The sequence below is a fragment of the Bufo gargarizans genome, chromosome 8 (genome assembly GCF_014858855.1).
Source record: "Bufo gargarizans isolate SCDJY-AF-19 chromosome 8, ASM1485885v1, whole genome shotgun sequence".
Classification (NCBI taxonomy): domain Eukaryota; kingdom Metazoa; phylum Chordata; class Amphibia; order Anura; family Bufonidae; genus Bufo; species Bufo gargarizans.
Window position 1 is genome coordinate 188,291,711 of NC_058087.1, and position 12,744 is coordinate 188,304,454.

The 12,744-nt window shown below is 40.4% G+C and overlaps 1 protein-coding gene across 2 annotated transcripts in view; it reads right to left on the reverse strand.

Moving 5' to 3' along the window:
* Positions 1-12,744, reverse strand: part of LOC122944441 (cytochrome P450 2K1-like) — a 53,717-nt gene that overhangs the window by 11,715 nt on the left and 29,258 nt on the right. For both annotated transcript variants that reach the window (XM_044302712.1, XM_044302713.1), the window contains exons 6-8: positions 11,609-11,750; positions 9,448-9,635; positions 9,137-9,278 (exon numbers count right to left, since the gene is read on the reverse strand). In XM_044302712.1, the coding sequence (XP_044158647.1) occupies positions 9,137-9,278; positions 9,448-9,635; positions 11,609-11,750 (472 nt within the window). The remainder of the gene's footprint in view (positions 1-9,136; positions 9,279-9,447; positions 9,636-11,608; positions 11,751-12,744) is intronic.

A 12,744-nucleotide genomic window follows, 5' to 3' on the forward strand; every position in this document is an offset into this window, starting at 1 on the left:
TCAATAACTCTGGCAATTCTCTTACAGCACCCTGTGCATGCATCAGGCTTTCAGATAAACCTTCATTCTCCTTGCACAGTGCAGTATTACCCCTCACAGTACATTCATAATTAGCGCTAGCTTCAGCTGCCTGCTGGACAAGAGATCTCAATTTAACAATTTCCACTTTTAAATCTTCCACTTCTCCTTCCAAACTCAGCTTCAGCCTACAAGACTCCTGATATTTATCCGCTATCCACCCAGCAGCAAAAATCAGAGCATACTTGCCTTTCCTTTTGCGCCATTTTTTTTTTGCTACTGATCAGGTTTGCTACACAATTCTGGGCCTGCAGCCATGAATCAGTAGATCCCTGCATAGCCTGAAGAATGGCTGCCGTGTCCTTCAAGTTTGTTACTTCTTTAAAAATACTTTCCATTGCACCAGAAAACAAACACCACAATGGTTGCTACAAAAAAACAAAACACTAGTACTAGTTGTCCCAATACTTTTGGCACAGAACTACAAGTACCTCCTTTCTACACTGTAATACCCACATTAATTATGCCAAACGAGTCTACAATTCAGTGTAACAGCCACAGATACACAAACATTAAGCAGAATCATCAACTATAGGACGATTTCACCACTAAACTGCCACTAATGCTCACACAATGGTTCCTGTATCAGACTGGTCACTGAGCTATAACATAACCGAACACTAAACCGATATCAGCACAAAACTTATTAAAACAAAATCAAACTGTACATAGAAGGGTTACAAAAAGACAAGATAACTATTCAACAAAACTAACATTTCAGGCAAAAATAATCAAATCGCTTCCCATAGCAAACTAATTAAGATGGCCGACAAACTTAAAGATGGCCGACAAGCATAGTAAAGATGGCCGACAAGCATGGTAAAGATGGCCGACAAGCATAGTAAAGATGGCCGACAAGCATGGTAAAGATGGCCGACAAGCATGGTAAAGATGGCCGACAAGCATGGTAAAGATGGCCTACAAGCATGGTAAAGATGGCCTACAAGCATGGTAAAGATGGCCTACAAGCATGGTCACACAAAGGAAATCAAGATAGTGTCTACAATATCCAGCAATAAAAACAGTTTTTATATTTCCCTATGTTTAAACCAGAGCAAAACCTCCACTCTATGGGTGATTTACAGGCTAACAATACAAAAACCACTCTGAACGCTGTCTCTAATGTACAGACACTAAAACCAATTGTTGCCTCTATAAAATCGCCTCTTACAAAATCACAGTAAAATAAAAAGTTAAGAAGTTACAAAAAACACAATTCCCTGTACTGCTCATCATACAATCTCTGTACAATCAACACAATGGAAAAACACTTACCTTATCCCCACACCCCTTGATGCGGCAGACAACAACCACATAGGTTGTTTGAACAGATTTCTTTTTCCTCTGATACCAGCAGATTGGAGTACACAGATTTCAGTTCACAAAGAGCAAAACTTTCTCAAAAATGAGAGTAAAGAAAAGGATATTACCTTATGCCGGCCTTTTTTGATTTTTGAAAATTAAACTGTGTCTCCTTTTAAGTTCTGCTGATATCAGGGAAAAAAATTATTTCCTTCCTGAGCTCGCCATCTGTTGTGGTAAAAATATTAATAGTTGTAATCAGCCCGCATCAAAGTTAGTGTAAGGAAAAGGCAACTCCATCTTCCATCAGCCGCAGCCAGAGAACCACACAAATGCTACCATCTTGTTTCAATTCCCCTGACCATCTCCTTCCTCCTCCATGCCCAGTGCGTCCTTTATTGACTAAAAACCAAAGGTGTAAAAGGGGCTGGCCCAAGACAAGGATACAGGAAGTGATGACATATCAAAGGACAGGGAGGGGCAGCCAATGTGGCTGTGCAGACAATGGACACACCCCATACAAACACATGTATACAATAATCTACCATTACCACTGAGAGACATGATGACAATCTATAAAACACACACACATCCTAAGATAAAATGTCCGCATAATAAAATTTCCACAACAGGACCTTCCCAGTAACTGCGTTTGTCAGAGCATGGGTGATATTCTGGGACACATGCTGGTGTAAGGTGGACACAGCACACTGCGAAAAATAGTGGCTGCTGGGGACTGCGTACCGAAGGACAGCCGCCGACATCAGACTGCGGAAGGCATCAGTGTCCACAAGCCTAAATGGCAACACTTCAAGGGCCAGCAATTTTGAAAGTTGGCAGTTTAGCGCTATGGCCTGTGGGTGGGTATTTGCGCTTGCGTTCAAATTACTGTGGTATGGACATTTGGATGCTGCGCTGGGACACGGAAGTAGATGTTGTTGCTGATGGTTCATGCGAAGGTCCAGGTGCTGGGCGAGAGGTATCCGTGCCCGCGTCTTGGGCAGGGGATTGGACAGCATGTAACACAAGGGAAGTGGAGGCAGTGGTGTGACCCGCAGACCCAGATTGTGGACCCAGGCGTTCGGCCCACTTATTAGGGTGCTTGGATGCCATGTGGCGGATCATGCTGGTGGTGGTGAGGTTGCTAGTGTTCACGCCCCGGCTCATTTTGGTAAGGCACAGGTTGCAAACTACCACTCTTTTGTCCTCTGCACTTTCCTAAAAAAAGCGCCATACTGCGGAACACCTACGCCTTCGCAAGGTTGATTTACGCATGGGGGTGCTCGGTATAATGGTTGCGGGCCTGTTTTGTGTGGGCCAACTTCTCCCTTTTGCAACCTCACTGCCTCTTCCAGCCTGTTGCGGTGCTGCAGATCCCTCCCCCTCTGTACTGCTGTCCTTGCTCGGCTTTTCACCTTCCCATGTTGGGTCAGTGACCTCATCGTCCACCACCTCCTCTTTCACTTCTTCACTCTGCTCATCTTCCTGTCTTGACCTAACCACAACCTCAGTGATTGACAACTGTGTCTCATCATCATCCACCTCGTGAACGAATGATTGCCGTTCACCACCGTCATCTTCTTTAGACTGTTAAGGCTCAAGAGGTTGGGAATCAGGGCACAATATTTCAGGTCCCTCTTCAAGCGTGCTGGGCGCGAGGGCCAAATGTAATAGTGGCGCTGGAAAGAGCTCCTCGGAATATGCGAGTGTGGGATCACTCGTTTGGCAATCCTCTCCATGGTGGGAAGAAGGATGATCTGAGTGAGGATTCGGTTGACCAGACTCTTAGCTACAGAGACTGGACTTGGTGAAAGAGAGGGTGGTGCTTAACCTACTCGATGCATTATCATCAGCAATCCAACCGACCAACTGTTCGCACTGGTCCGCCTTGGACAGTGTTGTCATGAGCTGCCGAGTTAAGTTGGACATGAAGTTGGGTACGGTTTTCAAAATTCTTTTTTTTATGCTGCACTGGCAGCAGGCACAGTTTTATTGTGCCCAGTGCCAAGGTCTCTGCGTGAACCATCAGCATCACGCCGACTTCCCCGTCCCTTAGTGCTCACCTTCTTCATATTTATGGATTTGTTACTGGTTGTGACGCTGTTTTTTTTACTGTCCACAAAAGACACCGTTTTCAGATGCAGTACAGTATATGACACAGAACAGCACAGATTTTGGACACTATTTTAGCCACAGATTATTGGAATCTGCAGTATAGACACTGCTTTATGATGTTGTTTATATTTATAACTATATTATTCCCAATATATGGCCCTAACAACACTGACGGTGTTCAAATGCAGAGCACTGAGATTAACGGATTAAACCGCAGACAGCAAAAATGTGGCCAGATTCTAAGAAATATGTATATATATATTTTTTTCCACTTTTTCCCAATATATGGCCCTGAAAACCACAGATGGTGTTCAAATGCAGAGCACTGAGATTAATGGATTAAACCGCAGACAGCAAAAATGTGGTCAGATTCTGAGAAATATGTATATTATTTTTTGCACTTTTTCCCAATATATGGCCCTAACAACCACTGACGGTGTTCAAATGCAGAGCATTGAGATTAACGGATTAAACCACAGACAGCAAAAATATATTCAGATTCTGTGAAATACGTTTTTTTTCCCCACCTTTTCCCAATATATGGCCCTAACAACCACTGACGGTGTTCAGATGCAAAGCACTGAAATTAACAGATTAAACCGCAGACAGCAAAAATGTGGTCAGATTCTGGGAACTATATGTAAATTTTTTTTTTTTTAAAGTGCCACTTTGCACTTTCAAATTGCTGCTATTACACACAATAGTCCTTAAAAGGACTTTTGGATCTTTGAAACGTCTTTAAAATGAGCAATGACGCTTCCTGGCCAGCCAATCACTGTAATGCCAGTAGAAAACATGGCTACTGGCATTACAGTGATGGCAATACTTACCTTCACGTTTATTGGCTGCTTAGCAGGCGCCAAACGTGTGGAGAGGGGACTTGAGCGTGGCGCTCGAGCACATGTGGTACTTGGCCGAGTACCGCCATGTGTGGAGCATAGCGATGCTCGAGCCGAACAGGTATTGGGCCGAGCATGCTCGCTCATCACTAATGATACCACATTCCTCACACAGTCTAAAAAACTACAGGGTAGGTTTCTTGAAAAGGGATACCCAAAATGATTAATTAAGGACGCCCTGGAGCAAAGTAAAACCCACAGCCAAGATGATTGCCTACATCCCTGCATTAAAGCCACCACAACTGAGGAGAATTTTAAACACAATAATTTTATCACAACTAGGGATGAGCGAATCCGTGAAAGTTCAGGTTCCGCCGGGTTCGGCCAAACTTCAGGTCAAAGTTTGGGTTCGGAAAATAATAGCAGTCATAAAACAGAATGCAAAAGTGGCCATTTAGGGTTTAAAAATAGAAACAAAAACCTAACTCACCTCATACACTTGATCGAGCTGCAGCATTCTCTTCTATATCCAATCAGCAGGACCTGCTAAAGGACCGGGGATGTGCGCGATGACGTCACCGAGCTCACTATGTGGGAGAGAGCGGTGACGTCATGGCGCACATCGCATGTCCTTCGGCAGGTCCTGCTGAATGAGGATAGAAAAGACTGCTGCAGCTTGATCAAGTGGACGAGGTTAGTTGTTTTTTAACCCCTAAATGGCCATATTCTTTTGCATTCTGTCTTAAGAATGCTATTATTTTCCATTATAACCATGTTATAATGCAGGCATGCTAAACCTGCAGCCCTCCAGCTGTTGTAACACTAGAACTCCCACAATGCCCTGCTGTAGGCTGTTTGGGCATGCTGGGAGTTGTAGTTTTGCAACAGCTGGAGGGCTGCAGGTTGAGCGTGCTTGTTATAACGGAAAATAATAAAATGACCCGGATGTCGAACTCGGACTTCAGTGAAAAAGTCCAGGTTCGGATCCGGGTACCCAAACTCGCAAAGATTTGTACGCTCATCCCTAATCACAACCTACTCCAAATCCCACCATAATGTACCCAACATACTCAAAAAAACACTGGCACGTCCTACTAGCAGATCCACACCTGGAAAAGATTCTACCAAAACAGCCCTATATCAGCTTTAGGAGAGCCCCCCGCCCTCAAGAGCGTTCTTGCTCCTAGCCGGCTAAAACAACATAAACCAGATATCAACAACAATCTGCCTCTAATATGTAATCCAGGTAGTTTCAAATGTGGGATGACCAGATGTCTTTGCTGCAGTATCATTAAACATCGCAACCAATCCCTCTCCTCCACCACCTACGGCACGACTTTCCAGATAAATTATCACCTCAACAGTAAAACAGATTACGTAGTCTATCTCATCCAGTGTGGGTGCAGCCTACATACCCTTATTCCTGTTATAACTTTGGTAAACATCTTATGCCCTAACAGCCAGTCAAATTTTGAAAATTTTTATTTAATTTATTATGGTACTCATTTTACATAAGTTTTTTTTATATATCTTAACTTTTTTATTTAAACACCTAACATATCTCATATACACCTTTCATGCAGAGCTTTGATACCATCTAGTCGACTTTTCCATGTACGGCACATCGCACAGTGCGTAACGGGATTTTATGTGACTAATAATTTTAACCTTATCTTACAATTAACAGATTTATGATTTTATTGGTGTTATACCTGCCAGTTTTTATGTTACATTTATGTACTCATTAATTGACGTTCTTTGCCATTTTTATGAATTTACATTTTTATTTTGTTTAATACAGATTATACACAAGAATTAAAAGATTAAAGATTAATTATTTAGTTTTTTTTCACAGGCAAAAGCTACATTCTTATATTTTCAGGAGGATGTGCAACATGTGTAGAGGAAAAAAAAACTGTTCGTTTTATACAGTCCTGATCAAAAGTTTAAGACCACTTGAAAAATTGCAAAAAATTATATTTAGCATGGCTGGATCTTAACAAGGTTCCAAGTAGAGCTTCAACATGCAACAAGAAGAAATGGGAGTGAGACAAAACATTTTTGGAGCATTCAATTTAATGAAAACAATGAATAAACTGAAACAGGCTGTTTTTCAGCTGATTAAAAGTTTAGGACCACACCTCCAAAAAAAGACCTAAACCCCCCCAAAACAGAAATCCAACTTCCAAACATGAACTCAGTAATCAGTAGCTCCGCCGTTATTGTTTATCACTTCAAAAATTTGTTTCGGCATGCTTGATGCAAGCGTTTCCATGAGGTGAGTGGGAACATTTCTCCAAGTAGTGAAGACGGCCGCACGAAGGCCATCTACTGTCTGGAACTGTTGTCCATTTTTGTAAACTTCCCTTGCCATCCATCCCCAAAGGTTCTCATTTGGATTTAGATCAGGGGAACACGCAGGATGGGCCAAAAGAGTAATGTTAATCTCCTGGAGAAGTCCCTCGTCCTGCGGGCATTGTATACTGTAGCGTTGTCCTGTTGAAAAACCCAGTCGTTACCACACAGACGAGGGCCCTCAGTCATGAGGAATGCTCTCTGCAACATCTGGACATAGCCAGTGGCCGTTTGACGCTCCTGTACTTTCTGAAGCTCCATTGTTCCACTGAAGGAAAAAGCACCCCAGACCATTATGGCGCCCCCTCCACTGTGGCGCGTAGAAAACATCTCATGTGGGATCTGCTTGTCATGCCAGTTTCGTTGGAAACCATCAGGACCATCAAGGTTAAATTTTATTTCATCAGAGAATAAAACTTTCTTCCACCTTTGAATGTCCCATGTTTGGTGCTCTCTTGCAAAGTCCAAACGAGCAGTTCTGTGGCGTTCAAGGAGACGAGGTCTTTGAAGACGTTTTTTGATTTTGAAGCTCTTCAGTTTCAGATGCCGTCTGATGGTTATGGGGCTGAAGTCAGCACCAGGAAGGGCCTTAATTTGGGTCGAGGATCGTCCAGTGTCTTGACGGACAGCCAATTTGATCCTCTGGCTCAGTGCTGATGAAATTTTTTTGGGTCTTCCACTTGACTTTTTTGTTCCATAACCCTCAGGATCATTTAAGAAATTCCAAATGACTGTCTTACTGCGTCCCACCTCAGCAGCGATGGCGCGCTGTGAGAGACCCTGCTTATGCAGTTCAACAACCCGACCACGTTCAAAAAGGGAGAGTTTTTTTGCCTTTTCCATCACAACGTGTGACTACCTGACAGAAAATGACAATGAATCTACATCTTTGCACAGATTTTGCCTTTTAAAGGCATGTGGTCCTAAAATTTCGATCAGCTGAAAAACAGCCTGTTTCAGTTTAATTGTTATTTTCAATTAATTGAGTGCTTTGTCTCACTCTCATTTCTTCTTGTTGTATGTTGAAGCTCTACTTGAAACCTTGTTAAGATCCAACAGTGTAAAATAAGATTTTAAGATGCCATTTTTCAAGTGGTCTTAAACTTTTGATCAGGACTGTATGTGTACCTAAATAGTAAGAATGCTGAGGCTTTAAGACAGCTATTGGACTCACTGATATTACTTAAAGGGCAGCCATGGTGATGGTGTCATCACACACCTAAGAGCAGACCCCTAAATCTCTGGGGAACACTTCATCAGATTAAGTGGCCAGAAAGGCAGCATTGTTCCCCTTGATGGTGACTGCCCCATCGCCCATGCCTGTAGTAGACACAGAACTGCTATGGATCCTCCAGAACTAGACTAGAAAAAGGTATGGTTAGAGGGAGGTGCCCTACAAAGAGAAGGAGGGTTGTGGCATATACACACTAAGGTCTGCCTGCCCCGTTGTTTGTTTCCCATGATGTCTGCCCTGTCCCAGTCAGTGGTCTACAACAACAAGGGAATGTGTACCATACTTTTACAGAACTAGTTTTCTTCAGGGTTTTAAAATGTGGCTGTAAAATGTGTGTAGGGATGTGCACATTTGCAAGGCATAAACCTGGTAATCCTACCCAAGCACCCAGGAAGTGCACCTCATGACCAGATTACCTGTTCCAGGGATCGCAAGTGGACCACATACAGCTACCTATGGTGGGTAATTATGAGGATGTCCTGGTCTGTGTAGACTTGTTAGTGGGATAGCCTGAAGCATGGCAAGTGGCCAAGGCAACTGCTAAGACCACTTTCAAAAAGTTAAGTGATCTGTAGATATGGGATCCTAGAGACCATAGAAGGTAATTGGGGCATATAGTTCAATGGTGAACTCATGAAAGAGATCATGATAACCCTAGTAATAGAATAGGAATCCATGTTCCCTACCATCCACAAACTAGTTGCCCTGGGTGGGCTGTCTACCTACTGCCTTGTCCTTGGTCTAAGTCATCCTGAGAGGAAAAGAGAAACTGTCTCCATATGAATTACTTTTGGGCAGTTTCCCAAGGACAGGACTGTATTTTCCCCAGCAACTGAAAGTTGCTCGTGGGTCACCGTTTGCTCACATATGACTGATGCCTTGTTTCAATTGGACCATGGATACATTACACAGGACTCATACATGGGCTATACCATTCTACTGCATATAGGCGTCAACTGTCTGGTGTACAGTAAGAAAGGTATGTATGCAGAATTTTAAATACTAGAAAATATATATTAGAAAATTGTATGATTTCCTATTATTTATTTTATTTATTTATTTTATGCACTTATATAGCTCTACTATATTCTTCAGAGTTTTACAGACATTAGAATAATATAAACAAATACATTAAAAAATAAAAACTGGAATACCCCTTTAACTAATTTGTAGAATTATGTGCTTTAGTTATTTAAGGGTTTTTATTACTAACCTGCAGAGAAAGGCATAAATGCATCATTTCGGACAAACTTCCCATCTTTATCCAAAAAGTGATTGGGATTAAAATCATAGGGAGTTTTCCATTGAGTCTTGTCATTGAGAACTGATGTCAGGAATGGAATAACCTCTGTATCCTGCGAATAAAAAATCATCAATAATCTTTCTTTACTATGTACATTTCCACATATGTGATTATTGGACTGGCAGTAGACCCCATTACGGTCTCAATCATTAATATTTAAATGCATAATTGTTTGTATTTTTTTTTTTCCTGGTTATGAGAATTTTGTTTACTGAACTCACTTTTGGGATGCAGTATCCCCGAAAATACACATCAGTTGGAGGGGCATGTGACAGGTTCAGTGGAATAATATTGGCAAATCTCTGTACTTCATGTATTACAGCATCAGTATAAGGCATTTTTTTTCTATCCTCTACTGCTGGCAACTGTCCTGGTTTAAGATGTGTTTTAATTTCATCCTGAATTTTCTCTGTAAAGTAAAAGAAAAAAAGAAAAAAATTATTACGGCATAAACTAACTCAAACATGCCCATACAACTCACTTGACAGATTATCGGAGCAATTTTCAATTTTAGCATTTTTGTTTTTCCCTCCCTGTCTTCCTGAAGACATAACTTTGATATTTTTCGGTTCACATAACCGTTTGAGGACTTTTTTATTTTTTTTTTGCAGGAAATGTGACACTTTCTAATGGCATCATTTAATATTGCGTAGGGTGTAGTGGGAAGTTGGAAAAACAAATCTAAAAGAGGTGGAATTGGGGATAAAAATGCAGTTTTATGGGTTTTGTTTTACGGTGTTCACTATATGGTAAAACTGACATGTAGTCTTCATTGTCCAGGTCAGTACGACTATGTTGTTCCATATTTTTATGGTTTTTATTATTTTAATACTGAAAAAAAATTAAAGCTTTTGACCAGTTTAAGCATGGACTTCACTCAGTAGAAAGGAGTTCTAATGGTCTTGAGCATCTTATTCCACATAGCTTTCTTCCTTCACACTGTTAAAAAAAAAAGAAAAAGGTGCCTGAATACTGTTCTTTAGCATAGCATAGTATTTCAAGTTATGTTACTAGACTTCTGGAGAGGGGTTGTTAATCTATATTTATACTGATTGTAATGGTGAAGTAGACAAGGATTAATTTTCTTCTGGATCAGCGTTGCAGGTTTATAACGCAAAACTAGATGGACTTTTGTTATGGTTTTTTTTTCAGCCTTACGAGCTATTAGTTTTGAACGCGAATATTCTAATCGTGAATTTTTCTCGTGACTATCGGCACTTCGAGAATTCACAAAGATCTAGAATATAATGCTATATCTTCGTAATAGCGAATATTCTAGATTTTTTTATCACTAGATAAACCTATAATCTTTTCTCACTTATTATATATAGCTTCTCTTAATTCTTATTATGCTATCTTTTATCTATACTTTCTTATTCTTTATAGTTAATATTTTACCTATCTTTAATACACTTATAAGTATTTTCCTACCTATTATTAATAACTTCCTTTTAGAGATGCTATATTATTTTCAAAATAAACCATTAACTATAACACACAATAAACAACTTATAACAGACATTTACACAAAGGGTGTCTGTCAAAAGTCAGATATGTGCAAGCCAACAACCTATCCATAAGACAGGTACAATCAGCATACCTTACAATGGCAGCCTTGTGCATTACGAGACATACAAAACCAGCTCTTATCTGACTGAGAGCCAATAAGCCTCAAAGTTGCCTGATTTGAGTTGGATGGCTTGATGGACCTGCACACCTAGATCATTATCATTAGGGTGACAAAAAATAAAAATTATTTTTTGGATGCCAGCTAACTCTTCTCTTATTGCTTAGGAGGGCTGCATAAAATTTTTCAGTTTTCTAATTGTCCTAACATTATATTCAATAACCTTTCTATACTGTTTTGTCAGGTAAACTCATTTGCATAAACTTGGGCATATGGGAAAGACATGCAAATAGTGTTTCAGCTGAAAAACAAGGCAGATTCTGCAAATTTATGGCAAATATTTAGTTAAAAATTAGCGAATTTGAATATTGTATATGCCACACACACATCTCCACTGTATATGGTGAGGACCTAGAACATTTGACAACAAATGGGGAAAATCTGCACTGTTGTGGCCTCTTCCCAAATAGTCATTTGTGAATGGTCATGAAAATACAGTGACACCTCTTTGAGATGATAAACCAGAAATCTATTAAAAAATGTATTCTAGAGGGATGGTCCTCACAAGGAAGATGGTCAATCTACTTACACAGAATATGATGGAACATAGGGGTGCACTTCTCACAAAGGTTGTCATTTGGAGAGTTTTCAGTGTTGTTCATTCACAGTCACATTACGTTATGCAGCTTTTGGAAATAAACATGCACCTACATGGAATTACCAATGATCAACAATTACTAGCTAGCAACAATTACTTTGAATTTCCGGATACTTCATCATCAACAAAATTCCCCAACGGATTGTTGTAGATGTAGTTTCAGTACCAGCATCAAAGAGATCCAGGACTGAATGGTACAGATTTTCATCATGAAAATAGGTCTCGGGTTTTGTTGACTCCTGAAATGACATAATATGAGAAATTCCACAGGTTACTCACAAGGCATTGCCAGTTCGTCTCAGCACGATTACTCAAAATCTCTGCTTTTATAAGATCATTCCATCTTGTTCTAGACATTTTTCACATAAATAGTAGTGTTGATCGCGAATATTCTAATCGCGAATTATTATCGCGAATATCGGCACTTCAAGAATTCGCGAAGATGTAGAATATAGTGCTATATATTCCTAATCGCTAACATTCTATTTTTTCCCATCAGTAACCTCCCTTCTTGCTTGTGGGCCAATGAGAAGGCTGCAATATCTTTGTCAGAGCTTAGCAGCATTCCTAACAACCAATAGGAAAGCTGCCTCCCCCTTACTATATAAGAAACTCCCCAGCAGCCATTTTCTGCAGTTTTTTGCAGTTCTGAGAGAGAGAGAGCAGTGACATTGCTGTGCTCTGTGCTTTCATCTGGATCCTATTCCTTATCCAATTACATTAGATAGTTAGTTAGCTCATATATATAATACAGAGAGATAGTGGGAGATAGTCAGTGTAGGTTAGATAGTGATATAGTGTAGCTGATAGGTTCCAGTGCAGGGTGTTAGGTAGTGTGATAGGAATTACTGTTTCTCTGCTGTCCATACATACATGCCACAGACATAGTGCTGTGATGTCACAACAATACTTAGTGCACCAATCAGTAATAGCTACTCAGACCTGATAAAATGTGAAGTTGCATGTATTGCAAAAAAAATATGCGCAATCGTGAAAATAATGACTACAGATCACGAATTCTAGAATTCATGAATTTATTGCGAATGTTATGCAAAATATCCTGAAAACAAATATTGCCTATGCCGCTTAATTAACAGTAAGTTTTTTGTATAATCTTAAGATTCTAGTGGTCTGAGTACAAAGGATTAAGGCAATATAGTATGCAACATCTATTGATCTTCTGCTTTGTCACCAATTCAGGTCACGTTCGAGCATCATGGGCAGGCGTCATGT